The 16618-nt window shown below is 43.9% G+C and overlaps 1 protein-coding gene across 1 annotated transcript in view; it reads right to left on the reverse strand.

The window, feature by feature from the left end:
• Window positions 1–16618, reverse strand: part of WNT7B (Wnt family member 7B) — a 169053-nt gene that overhangs the window by 30421 nt on the left and 122014 nt on the right. Inside the window, exon 2 of the mRNA XM_087722230.1 lies at window positions 13413–13639. Within this exon, the coding sequence (XP_087578356.1) occupies window positions 13413–13639 (227 nt within the window). The remainder of the gene's footprint in view (window positions 1–13412; window positions 13640–16618) is intronic.

Below are 16618 nucleotides of genomic sequence, written 5' to 3' on the forward strand. Positions count from 1 at the left end.
CTCCAGGGGAAGTATACTGCAGAATCTCCATTCCCACCCCACTGCAGGGGAAGGATACTGTATAATCTTCATTCCCACCCCACTCCAGGGGAAGGGTACTGCAAAATCCCCATTCCCTTTCCACTCCAGGGAAAGGATACTGTAAAATCCCCATTCCCTCCCCACTCCAAGGGAAGGATACTGCAGAATCTCCATTCCCACCCCACTCAAGGGGAAGGATACTGTAAAACCTCCACTCTCTACCCACTCCAGGGGAAGGATACTGCAAAATCTCCATTCCCTCCCCATTCCAGGGGAAGGATACTGTAAAATCCCCATTCCTTCCGCAATCCAGGAAAAGGCTAAAATCTCCATTCCCTCCCCACTCCAGGGGAAGAATACTTCAAAATCCCCATTCCCTCCTGATCAGCTGGGACTTGGGAGGCAGAGAATAGATGGGGCCAGGGCCACTCAGAGGTGATATTTACCGGTTCTCTGAACTACTCAAAATTTCCACTACCGGTTCTCCAGAACTGGTCCGAACCTGCTAAATACCACCTCTGCTTCTGGTATGGTGGACCTCAAGTTATGCAGCCTTGTCTTGTACCACAACAGTAATGGTGCCTGTGTGGACAAAGCAAATAATTCCTGTCCAACTCTTGACATAGAGGAATTGTTTGGCTGCAGTTAAGTAAACACTCGGGGGATTCTGTGACCTTGTCTAATTTTTATACTTAATTACCAGTTGCACTTGAAGTCCATCTGATTGTGTCAGTGACCTGAGAAATCATTTACACTGGTGACAGAGGCAGGCTGAAAGCTTTCCGACTCCTTTCCTAAAGAACTGGGCCTACACATAATAAAAATGCATTTAGGGTGGGAATTAATTTGTCGGCTATGCGGCTGGAGTATCGCTATTTTTCAGCTACTGATTTCCTTATTTGACTAGACATAATAAATGGATCACAGAATGGTTTATTTTCTTGAGAGTAATGTTCATCTGCAGCCCTTTGTGTATTTTGGGATAATAAATCTTTCTATAAAATACAGCTCGGTGCTTGAACGTTGCATAAACGTCTCCTAGGCAGCTTCCAGATTTGGCTGGTACAGTGTGAGGGCAATGTGTCTGCTGTGCTGTGTGGTTGCCTTGCAAATCATACCCCCTGTGCTATGGTTAAGGAACATATGATTTACTAAAGAGGACAGATGTTGAGGTAAAGATGAGCTAATTCTATTATTTAGCATTTCCCACCCGGTATCAAGAGCTGGATCAGGGTATCAGCCCATCATCTACAATTGCAAGGCATGGATTTGAGCAGTACAGCACTGAAGATAAATTCTTTGTCCAATCACACTTGGCCAATAAAGAATTCTGTTCTGTTCTGTTCTGTTCTATTCTATTCTATTCTACTCTATATCCTTTATCCTATCCTATCCTACCCTAATTTACTCTACTCTATATCCTATTCTCCTTCCCCTTCTACTCCCCTCCTCTTCCCTTCCCTTCCATTCTATTCTATTCTACTCTACTCTACATCCTTTATCCTATCCTATCCTATCCTATCCTACCCTAATTTACTCTACTCTATATCCTATTCCCCTTTCCCTCCCCTCCCCCTCCCCTTACATTCTATTCTACTCTACATACTTTATCCTATCCTATGTTACCCTACCCTACTTTACTCTACTATCCTATTTCACTTCCCCTCCCCCTTCCCTTCCCTTCCATTCTACTCTACTCTACTCTACTCTACTCTACTCTACTCTACATCCTTTATCCTATCCTACCCTACCCTACATAACTCTACTCTATATCCTATTCCCCTTGCCCTTCTCCTCCCGTTCCCCTCCCCTCCCATTCCATTCCATTACCTTCTACTCTACTCTATTCTATTCTATTCTATTCTATTCTATTCTACATCCTTTATCCTATCCTATCCTACCCTAATTTACTCTACTCTATATCCTATTCTCCTTCCCCTTCTACTCCCCTCCTCTTCCCTTCCCTTCCATTCTATTCTATTCTACTCTACTCTACATCCTTTATCCTATCCTATCCTATCCTATCCTACCCTAATTTACTCTACTCTATATCCTATTCCCCTTTCCCTCCCCTCCCCCTCCCCTTACATTCTATTCTACTCTACATACTTTATCCTATCCTATGTTACCCTACCCTACTTTACTCTACTATCCTATTTCACTTCCCCTCCCCCTTCCCTTCCCTTCCATTCTACTCTACTCTACTCTACTCTACTCTACTCTACATCCTTTATCCTATCCTACCCTACCCTACATAACTCTACTCTATATCCTATTCCCCTTGCCCTTCTCCTCCCGTTCCCCTCCCCTCCCATTCCATTCCATTACCTTCTACTCTACTCTATTCTATTCTATTCTATTCTATTCTATTCTATTCTATTCTATTCTACATCCTTTATCCTATCCTATCCTACCCTACCCCACCCTACTCTACTCTACTCTATATCCTATTCCTATTCCCCTCCCACTCCCACTCCCCTCCCATTCCATTCTCTTCTCTTCTATTCTATGGAATACCCTTCTGCTACAAGTGTGTTTTTTGCCCACAAGATAAAAAAACAAACCAACCCCCAACCCAAAGTCAATGGTTTAGTTTTTGCTTGAATGTTTTAACATTTTCTGGGAATCCAGTTATATATGTTGGCTTAATTGGCTATACTGCAACGGCCACCCCAACAGCCCTCATATGATGTTGGGGCAACTGGCAAAGGAAGAAATTAAACTGAATGATGATGACAGACGTCCTAAAATGAAAGACAATGCGCTACAGTGTCACACTTGTCCCCTTCTCATTGATAGTGTAGGCTCCTTGCTGGCTGCTGTGACTCCTAATATTAGGGCAATATTAACTACATTGCAACCCATCATTTCCTCGGGGTTGTTGCATAGGGCACCCACTAACTAATTACAGAGGTATAAATAACCAGGAAGGAGAAGACATCCAGTCTTGAATATTAATAGTGAGAAAGAACAGGTCTTGACACATCTTGCTTATTTTGCTTAAGGAGACTTTTGCAGCTCCGGTTCAAGTCACAACACAGCAAAGTGCTGAAGGCAAATATTCTGCACCCAAGCAGAGTTCAGACAGCATGGCCTAATTAACCCCTAAAGGGCTGAACGTAGGAGTTAAGGAAATCTGACAACGGTTTGACATGAGCTTGAGTGAAGAGGAAAGAATCTGTCTTGACTCTTCTACTGTAGTAGCTCCTGGATCCACAAATGTGATGATGGTTCTTTTAAGGAAGGGCTTCCCAGCCTTGGCCATCATAAGACAGGCCAAAAGAACTTCAACTCCCAGAATTCCTTGGCTTGAGAATGCTAGGAGTTGAAGTCCATGGGTCTTAAAGTTGCCGAGGTTGGGAGTGTTGTGGCCCGCTGGCTGGCAGCAGAGTCAGACAGTGAGGAGGTTGGTGAGGAACATGGGCCAGTCCTGGGGGCTGAGGAAAGCCCAGATGAGGGCTCTGCATCAGAGGGAGCTAGACAGCAGCAAGGCAGAGGAACAGCTGGAGCCTGTTCCCAGTATGCACATGCACAGAGCTGCCAGAAGACAAGAACAACTAAGAAAGAAGGATTGACTTGGGAGTAAAGCCACACCTTGGAGGTGATTGGCCTCTCCCATATATAACAAAAGATAGAGATATTGGAAGACTGCTATCATGTCTCCCCTAGTCCTTCTTTCTCTTAAACTAGACATACCCAGTTTCTGCAACCATTCTTCATATGTTTTAGGGGACTGGAGATTAAAACATATGAAGAACGGTTGCAGGAACTGGGTCTAGTTTAATGAAAAGAAGGACTAGGGGAGACATGATAGTGTTCCAATATCTCAGGGGCTGCCACAAAGAAGAGGGAGTCAAACTATTCTCCAAGGCACCTGAGGGTAGAACAAGAAGCAATGGGTGGAAACTAATCAAGGAGAGAAGCAACTTAGAACCAAGGAGAAATTTCCTGACAGTCAGAACAATTAATCAATGGAACAATTTGCCTCCAGAAGTTGTGAATGCCCCAACACTGGAAGTCTTTAAGAGGATGTTGGATAGCCATTTGTCTGAAACGGTATAGGGTTTCCTGCCTAGGCAGGGGGTTTGACTAGAAGACCTCCAAGGTCCCTTCTAACTCTGCTATTGTATTGTATTGTATTGTATTGTATTGTATTGTATCGTATCGTATCGTATCGTATCGTATCGTATCGTATCGTATCGTATCTATCTATCTATCTATCTATCTATCTATCTATCTATCTATCTATCTATCTATATATATATATATATATATATATATATTAGACTTATATACCGCTTCATAGGGCTTTCAGCCCTCTCTAAGCGGTTTACGGATTTATTGTATTGTAAAGATAAGCGAACAGGGAGTGAGCTTTTGCAGGAAACAATTCGTTCAAGAGTGGAAAGTTCTGTTTGTGACTATAAGAGACTCTGTGCCAAGTGTTGCCTTGCCCTGTGTTTGGAAACTGGCTATCTAGCAGCTCTCCAAGTGAGATAAGGTTTGTGTTGATAAATGTTCCCCTGAAAGACTGTTTGCCAAACCCTGCTGACTGTGAATGAATGGAATTCACAGTCGTGTAAATAAAAGAGGTTTTGCCGGGACCAAGACTCTGCTTCATGCTTTTTAAGGAAGCCTGGGTCAAAACAGGGAATTCTGCTTTAAGGAAAGCAAACTCCACCACAGGAGTATCAAAACAGCTAAGATGGCAGCCACAGCAGCATGGCCGAAGCTCCTCCCACTTTTTAAACATGTCTCGTGTGTATCAGACACAGAAAGAAGGAGCAGGCTTTGACTGCATAGTCGGATATGCATTCTTTGCTTTGGGGAATTTGTCTGTCGATGCCCTTGACTCATTGGGCAATCTTTCCAGTGAATTACAAGAGGAAGTATCGAAAGGAACAGATAGGACGTTTTTAAAGAAAAAATAAATAAATGCAAGTGTTCCAAGATTATCCCTAATACAGCAGAATTTGTATGATTAATACTTCATATGTCAGGTATTAAACATAAAATCTTACATAAATTGTCAACCCTCATTACGTGTTAAATACATTATTATGCGATGCTGCATAATAGCAAACTTAGGTGACTATATAACATGTGCATATATAATATGTACTCCTCTGTATATTACATATGTACTAAAGTCCTCCACTTAGGACTGGTCACTTAAGGACCATTCAGACTCTAAAAAGCTATTTGCAACCTGGCCTTGAAGTTGCAACTGTCTCTCCATCAGAGGTGGGTTGCTCCCAGTTCGGCTCGGTTTAACTGAACCAGTAGTGGAATTTAGGCCTGGGTCGCAGAACTGGCAGCAGCCCAGGCCTGCCATGCCCCCGAACCGGTTCCTTCGCACCGCTGGGCCGCTTGGCCGCTGGGCCATGTGGCTACTGCCATTTTGGTTTTTAGTGACTGTGTGTGTGTGCAGTTCGCCGTAAATTGTTCTGCGCATGTGGAAACCAGTAGTAAAACCGGCAGGAACCCATCCCTGCTCTCCATGGACATGTGACTAAAATTCCAGGATGCATTGTGGTCGTAAATCAAGGATTACCCGTATAAATCACTGTCAATAATAATAATTTATTAAAGTTCTACGCCACCCAACTCTCAATGTCTCCTGACAGCACACAACAGTCAAACGAAGAAATTACAATCGAATCAATAAAACATACATCGCTGTTCTTTGTTGCAACCTCACCAATTAGACAACGTCTAATTATATCAGACCGTATATCAAATGATAGAAAGAACGAAAAAGAATCCCCCAAATGGGTGCAGCTAATCCTTTACTTACAACCACAACTGAGTCCAAAATTTCCATTGCTAAGCAAGGAAGTTGTTGATTGAGCTTTGCCTCATTTTACAGCCACAGTTGTTAAGCGAATGCTTTTAAGTGACTCATGCAGTCGTTAAGTGAATCTGGCTTCCTCCGCTGACTTTGCTTGTTGGAAGTCAGCTGGGAAGATTATAAATGGTGCTTACATGACCCTGGGGACATTACAGCTGTCATCTGTTGTTGTTAGTTGCGAAGTCTTGTCCAACCCATCGCAACCCCATGGACAAGTTGCTCCGTTTATTACGTTTATGTTTATTAGGATTTGTATGCCGCCCACTCTCGAGAGACTCAGGGCGGAACATATAAAAATTAAAAAGAACAGACAATTAAAATCGCACAACATTCATATAACTTAAAGTGGGGCTGGATAAATCAACAGCCCCAGGCCTGCTGGAACAGACAGGTCTTAATCGCTTTGCGGAAGGCCGGAAGGGTAGTAAGGGTCTGGATCTCCACGGGGAGATTGTTCCATAGGGCCGGAGCAGCTACAGAGAAGGCCCTCCCCCGGGGAGTTGCCAGCCAACATTGACCGGCAGATGGAATCCGGAGGAGGCCTAATCTGTGCGATCTTATAGGTCTCTGGGAGGTAAATGGCAGGAGGCGGTCTCTCAAGTAGCCAGGTCCTAAACCATGTAGGGCTTTAAAAGTAACGACTAGCACCTTGAAATGTGTCCGGAGACCAATAGGAAGCCAGTGCAGCTCGCGGAGGACAGGTGTAACGTGGGTGTACCTAGATACCCCCACTATCGCTCGCGCGGCTGCATTCTGGACTAACTGAAGTCTTCGAACACTCTTCAAGGGCAGCCCCATGTAGAGCGCGTTACAGTAATCCAGTCTTGAGGTGACGAGGGCTCCAGGCCTCCCTGTCCTCTACCATCCTCTGCAGCCCATTTAAGCTCGCGCCCACTGCTTTGGTGACTCCATCCGGCCACCTCCTTCTCTGCCGTCCCCTTCTTCTTTTGCCCTCAATCGTTCCCAGCATTAGGCTCTTCTCCAGTGAGTCCTTCCTTCTCATTAGGTGGCCAATAAATATATGCCAGTTGCCAAGTCCCCAAATTTGGATCCCATGACCAGCAACAGTCATAAGTGTGAAAAATGGTCAAAAGTTAGTTTCTTCGGTGCTGTTGTAACTTTCAACAATCACTAAACAAACCATTGAAAGTTGAGAACTTCCTGTATTTAGTAATAAGGAAGAAGTATTAGATTTTCACCTGGAATCGTTTGACCCACCAATCACAATTTTCACTAAGTCCCCCATTTTTAATCTAATATTGAATTCAACTGAGGATTAAAACAAGGGGGGGGACAAAGGCCATCTAGAAAGATGGAAATATACCCAGTCATATATTTGCTTACTCCAGAGAAATTTCATTAATGATCTGCAAAATTAATCTTGTTGGGACTAATTAAATTCAACACTTGTTTCAGAAGCGCAAACACTCTGCTACATTTTGAAGAAACCTTTATTTCTAACTCAAGACTTTCGGGGAATACTAATAAAATAGTCAAGAGTCTTAAAATTGTGTACTCAACAACATTTTAAAACATCTGAGAGAAGCATAGTAGAGCACATCTTACAAACATAGGAATATTCTTAATTCCAGAATCTCAGTGAGTGCCAGCCAAGACAGTTTGAAAAAGAATACAGAATAGAGAATAGTTAGGTTGGAAGGGATCTTGGAGGTCTTCTAGTCCAACCCTGTCCAATTTACAGGACCTTGCAACCCCAGCAAATGAACAGGTGGAGAAACAAGGAGCAAAGTTTGGCAAGGAAAGAGCATGCTAGCTCAAAACTCTAAAAATATCACCCAGCGATTATATTTATCTTACGTAATTCCTAAGAATTCTGTCTAAAAAAAACCCTGCCCGTTGCCAACAATAACTGGTATAAAGATAGTAAGATAGGTGCTTTGAGTAATTACCTAGTATCAACACAGATTATTTTGAGCTTATGCTCAGCGAAACAAGCTCAGTTAACAAATGGATTCCTTTGAATCAAGGAGGCTAACCTGGAGATCCTTAGAGAGTCAGAGAGATATGTAGATGAAATGTTACATGAGGAGGACATCATGGCCAGGATAAGAGAGAAGGAAAGAAGCCATCTGCAATCTCTCAGAGTGGGAGAGATTTTGACTGTGGACAATCTAATCAAGGGATCTCCAACCTTGGCCACTTTAAGACTTGTGGACTTCAACTCCCAGAGTTCCTCAGCCAGCTTTGCTGAGTTGGGAGTTCTGGCAGTTGAATTCTGAATTCTGGGAGTTGAAGTCCACAAAGTTGGCAAGGTTGGAGATCCCTGATCTAATCGATCCGATAGCATATTTGGCGTGCTGGCTGGAAATGTTCTGACCTAGGCTTCCCAAGTGCATGAAGCAACTCCTGGTCCCGACAAAAAAAACCTTTTACTAATTTATTGGGAATTCTGCTCATTCACATCCAGTAAAGTCTTTCAAGGGAGGATTTGCAGTCACAGACCTTATCTGGCTTGGACAGCTGCCAGGCCGATATCTGCAAAACTTGGCAAGGAGTCCCAGAGAGTCATGAACCAATTAAGCGAACTAATGGTCTCCTGCAAACTCCACTCCCCATTTGCTCCTCTTTTATTTCTTCTGGGAGGGGGCATTTATCGGCCACCTGTGGCCTTATTTCCAAGTCACCCCCTATTCTTTAGCTGTTCCCTTCGTCTGGCAACTCTGCGCATGTGCACACTGGGAACAGGCTCCAGCTGTTTGTCTGCCTCACTGATGTCTGACTCTGAAGGCAGCTGATAACTGGCATACGGCTCTGGCCCCCTCTCTGCCTCCGACACAGAGCCCTCATCAGAGCCTTCCAGAGACTCCAGCCATTCCACTGCTTAATTGACCTCTCTGTTAGGAAGTTTCTCCTTAATTTCAGGTTGCTTCTCTCTTTGATCAGTTCCCATCCATTGTTTCTTGTCCTGCCCTCTGGTGCTTTGCAGAATAATTTGGCCCCCTCTTCTTTGTGGCAGCCCCTCAAATATTTGGAAAGCCTTGCTGATTTCCCCCCACCCCAAATGCTAGAATAGAGGCTGTCCAAATAAAAATGGTAGCTTGTAACAAAGTGGCCATAAGGTTAGCGTGACTGTGGAGCAGGGGTGAAATTCAGCAGGTTTAGACAGGTTCTGGAGAACCGGTAGCGGAAATTTTGAGTGGAGAACCGGCAAATACCACCTTTGTCTGGTCCTGCCCCCATTGATTCTCTGCCTACCGAGTCCCAGCTGATCGGGAGGGAATGGGGCTTTTGCAGTATCCTTTCCCTGCCATGCCCAACAAGCCACACCCACAGAATTGGTAGTAAACATTTTTGGATTTCACCACTGCTGTGGAGTTGCAAACACCAGGCTGTCAAAAATGAGGAGATCCTCCCGTTTCCCCCATAGTGGCAGATACGCATGGAACTTTTCCCCCCACCCAAACGGGCCTAGAGGAGAGAGAGAGAGAGAGAGAGATCTGAATGGAATGTGGAGAGATGGCTTCCTGGCTGACCTTGCAGCTCAATAAATGTGCCAACGGGATTCAGAGGGACGTGTTACTTGAAACTCCGGCAGCCTGGAGGAAGGAAAATCCTTCTTGATGTGGCTTCAAGTGATGCACCTAGCTGGAATCTTGAGCTTTTTATTACCGTATCCAGCCAATGCCTTCTGAGCTTCTCCTCCCCTTTCGCAGTAGCAAGTAACCTCTTTATCTTATCTCATCACCGAAAACATAACATCTCAGAGCTTGCCTTCTGTCTGCGAGCTATGCAGCCAGCCTTTAACCCACCCACACCCGCCTGCCTTTTTCTAAGCCAGTTTGACAATAATTCCACGGCTTATATTGCTTTCTGCTGATTTACAGCTTCAAAGCAATGACAGTGTAGGACTCGGGAGTGCTTTCTCTTGATGGATCTTACCATTGCCCCGACTTGTTGGCAATCGGGGTGCCTGATGGCCTGGGACAGAAACCGCTTAGCTGCTCTGCGTTCTGAGATACCACTTTGAAATTTGGAGATTGCAACAATCTGGCACTGTCACACACATTTGGCAAACTGAAAAAATAAGGCCTGTTGTTGGTTGGAATAGAATAGAATAGAATAGAATAGAATAGAATAGAATAGAATAGAATAGAATAGAATAGCAGACTTGGAAGGGACCTTGGAGATCTTCTAGGCTGAACCGGGCAGAACTGGGAGGATTACACCACTGATTCGGCAGTTCGAATCCCTAGCAGTGCGTAATGGAGTGAGCTCCCGTTACTTGTCCCAGCTTCTGCCAACCTAGCAGTTCGAAAGCACGTAAAAAATGCAAGTAGAAAAATAGGAACCACCTTTGGTGGGAAGGTAACAGCGTTCCGTGCACCTTTGGTGTTTAGTCATGCCGGCCACATGACCACGGAGACGTCTTTGGACAGCGCTGGCTCTTCGGCTTTGAAACAGAGATGAGCACCACCCCCTAGAGTTGGGAACGACTAGCACACATGTGTGAGGAGAACCTTTACCTTTAGGGACCAATATTCACAGCCTGGCCTTATGTGAATCAGCTTCAGTACAATTCGAAATATACTTTCTTAGTACTCAGGAAAATAACAGAGTATGCTTCTGCCTTACATTTAAAAATTATCCAGATTGTCCTCGTTTCTGTTTCTCTCTCAAATTATTTTCAGCTTCCTTAACATTCTTGATGTTTTTATTGGATTGAAAAGATATCCGCAAGGTAGCTTTCTCATAATAGAAACAAATATATTTTGCAATAAATAAGCATAGCATTAACTTGACATTAATGGTATTTATCCAGTTAAATATCAATGCCAGGAGTATGTAATGTGAGACAAAGGAACGGACAGAACCCCAGTATGAATAATAATTTTAAAGGTAAAAATCATTTCTCATTTATCAAAACTGTCAAACTTGGTTTACGATCTCTCTCTCTTCCTCCTTCTCTTTAATAAATGGAGCTATAGGTTAAGGATATTAAAACCACTGTAGAGATAGTTCTCAACTTCTGTTCTGACTTAGGCTTCCCAAGAGCATGAAGCAAATTCCTGGTCCTGACAAAAAAACCCTTTTATTAATTTACTGTGAATTCTGCTCATTCTTATCCAGCCAAGTCTTTCGAGGGAGGATTTACAGTCATAGACCTTATCTGGCTTGGAGAGCTGCCAGGCCGATATCTGCAAAACTTGGCAAGGAGTCCCGGAGAGTCATGAACCAATTAAGCGAACTAATGGTCTCCTGCAAACTCCACTCCCTTTTTGCTCCTCTTTTATTTCCTCTGGGAGGGGCCATTCACCGTCCACCTGTGGCCTTACTCCCAAGTCGACCCCTGTTCTTTAGCTGTTTCCTACATCTGGAAACTCTGCGCAGGCGCACACTGTGAACAGGCTCCAGCTGTTCATCTGCCTCACTGATGTCTGACTCTGAAGGCAGCTGATAACTGGCATACGGCTCTGGCCCCCTCTCTGCCTCCGACACAGAGCCCTCATCAGAGCCTTCCCCAGACTCCAAGACTGCCCCATGTCCCTCCCCAACCTCCTCACTCTCCGAAGCTCTGCTGGCTGCTGGCTGCTGGCTGCTGGCTGCTGGCTGCTGGCTGCTGGCTGCTGGCTGCTGGCTGCTGGCTGCTGGCAGGCCACAACATGACCAGTCACTTAGCGACTGTTCACAGTTACGGCCTACCTGAAAAAGGTCATACCAGATCCAAAGTTCCAATGGTCACATCTTAGCCCCTGCAGTCATATGATTGCATTTCATATGATCGGCAACATGGCTGCATGTATGGCTATTGGCATTATCCCCTGATCACATGTCCATGTTTTACAACAGTTTTGCAAAAACTCACACTTAATGTTCAGTTATCGGCACAACCACATCATAGCAAAACAATGGGTTCACCAAAAGACTACCACAAAAAGGTCATAAAATTGGTTTTTCATTTTACAACAATTATGACATAATCATAATGGGCAGGATCAATTACAATCGTAACTAATGGACAACCTGTATCTGTATCTACAATATATATATATATATATATATATATATATATATATATATGTGTGTGTGTGTGTGTGTGTGTGTGTGTGTGTGTGTGTGTGTGTGTGTGTGTGTGTGTGTGTGTGTGTTTATTTGTGCTGAAAAATAAATAAATAAAGGAAGACTAGTATAGATCTATTTCAAGCTATTTAGCTCTCATCAGCTAGCCATATCCATATTTATTTATGCACAAATAAAAACACAAATATAACAAAGGCAACAGTAAAAATATTGGGTTTCTGTCTGGATGGACTCTTGTGACGAGCCTAATGACAGAGAGTGGAAGTGTGACCTTCCTCCCATATTTGGGCATACCAGGGGTTGTGACTTTAAGTATATATATATATATATATATATATATATATATATATATATATATATATATATATGTGTGTGTGTGTGTGTGTGTGTGTGTGTGTGTGTGTGTGTGTGTGTGTGTGTGTGTGTGTGTGTGTGTGTGTGTGTGTGTGTGTGTGTGTGTTGTTTTTTTATTTGTGCTGATAAATTATCAGCACAAATTTAAAAAAACACAAATATAACAAAGGCAACAGTAAATATATATATATATATATATATATATATATATATATATATATATATATATATATATATATATATATATATATATATATATATATATATATATATATATATATATATATATATATATTGGGTTTCTGTCGTGATGGACTCTTGTGACGAGCCGATTGACAGATGATGGAAGCAGTTAGCTTCCTCCCATAATTGGGGCTTACCAGGGGTTGTAAAAAATCTAATATGTATATGTATATGTATATGTATATGTATATGTATATGTATATGTATATGTATATGTATATGTATATGTATATGTATATGTATATGTATATGTATATGTATATGTATATGTATATGTATATGTATATGTATATGTATGCAACAAATATTTTCTATGCAAGTTCAGAAAAAGAACATTGTGTTATCGTGCAGTTCTCTGTCCTGGGGATTTTAGATTTTAGAATAAGTAGAATAACAGAGTTGGAAGAGACCTTGGAGGTCTTCTAATCCCACCCCTTGCTTAGGCAGGAAACCCTACACCACTTCAGACAAATGGTTACCCAACATCTTCTTAAAAACTTCCAGCGTTGGAGCATTCACAGCTTCTGGAGGCAAGTTGTTCCACTGATTAATTGTTCTAACTAACAGGAAATTTCTCCTCAGTTCTAGGTTGCTTCTCTCCTTGATTAGTTTCCACCCATTGCTTCTTGTTCTACCCTCAGGTGCCTTGGAGAATAGCTTGACTCTCTCTTCTTTGTGGCAGCCCCTGAGATATTGGAAGACTGCTATCATGTCTTCCCTAGTCCTTCTTTCCATTAAACTAGACACACTCAGTTCCTGCAACCGTTCCTCATATGTTTTAGCCTCTAGTCCCCTGATCATCTTTGTTTCTTTTATTTTCTTTTTTCAAAAAAAAACTACTGTGGAAAGAAAGGCAGAAGACAAAATTTCCAAATAAGGAGCCTTACTTTACAGAGAACCTTACCTACTCGAAGCTCTTGACCGAAGACGGTCTTCTCTCCCAGTGCTGAGCAGTTCCACCTGCCATATCGGAACTGGTACTGACACTCATTGATTCCCATCTGGGCCCCTTCTCCAATGACTATGATGGCATCAGGGCGGCTCTGGCAAATCGCTCGCTGCCGTGGGGCCAGGCCTGGGATCTTGTTGCAGATGATGTTCGCTCCCAAAGCCACCACCGATGACAACGCTCTGAAGCAAAGCAGAAAAGCAGCGTGAAAACTAAGGGAAGCCGTTCATTCAATTTCCTTGCTGGAGCAGCTGGCTGGAAAAGGCGATTGGTCTACAGGAGGAGGAGGGAAAGGACTGTAAAATGGCTCCTGTAATTATGCTCACTTATCTCAACCTTTTTGTTCTGGCAGTTGAGCTGGAAACCTTGGGTGAGTTTTGGTAAGGCCTGGTTTCTCTTGGACCAGACTTAGCACATGTGCCATCTGCCACACAAAATGTTGGCACTTTCAGGCTGGGTCATAAAACAAGGAAGTAAGGAGACACGAGAAGCAGATATTAAACTTTGATTTTTGGAAACCGTCCATCACTGAAATTCGTGTCGAGCATAGAGGGGTTTGGCTCAGCCGGGCTGCAGAAATGCAGGGCGACTTGCCGTTCGTCCCTTCTAATTTTTAAACCACAGCAGAGCGGGGGGGAAAGCAGGGGAATGGCTTTATTTGACCAACATTCATGCTCATTATTATAAACACGGAGTGGTGAATGATTAATAGGAGCTTGTAAGCATAAATTTTCAGAGTCGGATTCTTCAGACCTGGAAAATGGTTTGCAGCAGTCCAGAAAAAGCATCTCGGGCGTTTTAGTCAGAGAAGCGTTTTCGGTAATTGCAACAGACACATTTACAATTTTTGTTAAACCCTTCGCACACTGTGGTGCATTGTCTCAGGCATGAGTGGATCCAAAAGGGCATTCAGACTCTTGGCTCCCAATGGGATCGCTCCTCAGTTCATTTACCTTCAATTTATAAAGTTGTGGGGTCTGAATCCCACAATGCTCCTGGCAAAGGAAGAAGCTAATTCTTGGAAACAAGATGCTGGGTTAGCGGGACTCTTCTGCTGATTAAGCAGGGCTACAGTTTGGTTCCTCCGTGATGAAGCAGACTTTTGTGTCATCCTAGCAAGGCCTTGAATCAGCAAAAACACAACGCTTGGCCAAGATGAGGGAAGGAGGAGAAGGGAGACACAACCGATACAGCAGATATACAGGATCAAGATAGCAATAGCACTTAGACTTATAGACCGCTCTGCAGTGCTTTTACAGCCCTCTCTAAGCGGTTTTACAAAGTCAGCCTCTTGCCCCCAACAATCTGGGTCCTCATTTGACCCACCTCGGAAGGATGAACAACTGAGTGACCCTTGAGCCGGTGAGATTTGAACTGCCAAACTGCAGCTAGCCGTCAGTTGAAGTAGCCTGCAGTACTGCACTCTAACCACTGCGCCACCTTGATGGAAAGAGGATTGCGGGGATGTCCCCAAAAGTGCTTTTTCGAGAAGCAACTGGACTTTCTGATTTTTCTTTGAAGACGTTTTACTGGATGGAGGGGAATGGAAGGATTTATACTCCTTGCAGACAGCTGGTCATTTGCATCCTTTTAGAGAGTCCTTGAGGCCACTTGGAGGTTTGTCTGTGTCCTCAGGATCACCTGAGTGGTGCAAGTGAGTGTGGAGGCTTCTTGGACCAGTTGGAAGGGCTGTGTGGTAGATTGGAGATAGATGATATCGTATCCCTCCCCCTCTGTCGAGAGGGTGCTGTTCAATTTTGACATAGATGGCCCCTTTGACCCCTCTTTCAAACTAGTGGTCCTCTCTGTCCAAAATGTGGGCTTTGCTGTCTTTAAAATGACTTGCTAAAAGGAAGCAAAGGACCAGCTGTCTGCAAGGAGTATAAATCCTTCCATTCCCCACCATCCAGTCAAGAGCTGAAGAAGCTTCCTTGGATGAGAAGCGAAACTTCTTCAAAGGAAAAAAAACTCCAGAAAGTCCAATTGCCTCTTGAAAAAAAAAGCACCTTTGAGACAACCATGACTGAGAATCTCCATAGACGTTGTGGGGATGTCCACAGAAGAATTGCAGACTATCATGAGGGACAGGGACAGGGGTGGGATTCAGCGGGTTCGGTTGAACCAGATGCTAATTTTGCATCCAGTTCGCTGGACCAGTTGTTGCAAGAACTGGCTGGCCATACCCACCTTGCCCCTCCTCTCCCAGGAGTCTCCATAAGGCCCATTCATCATGCCAGGTAAGTACAGGACCCGCATAGAGGCTCTGGATGGGTGAAAAATTGGTCAACCAGAACTTCCAGAAGTCCAGAAAAGGGCCGTCCCAGAGGCTCAAGGAAAGCCTCCAAAGCTTGGGGAGGGCAAACCACCCACCTGCCACGAAGAGGCTGAGGAAGGCACACACCCCCATGGCCACGCCCACCCAGCAACCGGAAAGAGAACCGGTTGCTAAAATGTTTCAATTCCACCCTGGGACAGGGAAGATGAGTTGCAAGACTCAAGATTTGCAGAAAGCTAAGGAGGGGCGAAAGCTCCAGTCCTTCGAAGTAGCTGAGATGAATCCCTGCAGAAGTGACAGCAGACAGCAGGGAAATAATGCCAAACTTTCTGGAAAAAGTATAATCAACAGAAGGATTGTCACTAAGCTGGGTTTTTTATTATACCATCAAGCAGATAGGGAGGTCTGCGAGAACTTGTTTCGCATTGACGATCCTTTGGTTTTCATAACAGAATCTCTCTGAACCCTAAGATTTCTCTCTGTCTTCGGCTCTCACACCTCCCTCCCACCCAGCCTCCCAACCTCTAAAGCACATCCAGTTCTCATCTTCCCACCTTATTTCGCTGATTAGCAGAGAATAAATGTTTGCGACTACTTTATGCAAGCAGGTCAAATGCCAAAACATCGCAGCTCTGTGCAAAAACCTAGCCGTGCTGCCTTTGTTAGTGACGAATGTAATGCAAGCATAATATTTGTTGATCTACTCTCTTAATAAGAAATGCCAGTGGAGAACACTTCCAAGATGGCTCACGTACAAAAACCACGATGGAATGCAGCGATTCAGGCAAGACACAGCCTTGAAAGAGCTGCTGGAGGGAAGGCAGCTCCCCATTAGAACAGAACTTGCTGTGTACAGCAAGCATCTGAAGCATGTCCAGGAGCCTCA

This window comes from Thamnophis sirtalis, unplaced genomic scaffold, assembly GCF_051295495.1.
Source record: "Thamnophis sirtalis isolate CommonGarterSnake01/CBP01778 unplaced genomic scaffold, rThaSir2_p1.2 scaffold_9, whole genome shotgun sequence".
Lineage (NCBI taxonomy): Eukaryota > Metazoa > Chordata > Lepidosauria > Squamata > Natricidae > Thamnophis > Thamnophis sirtalis.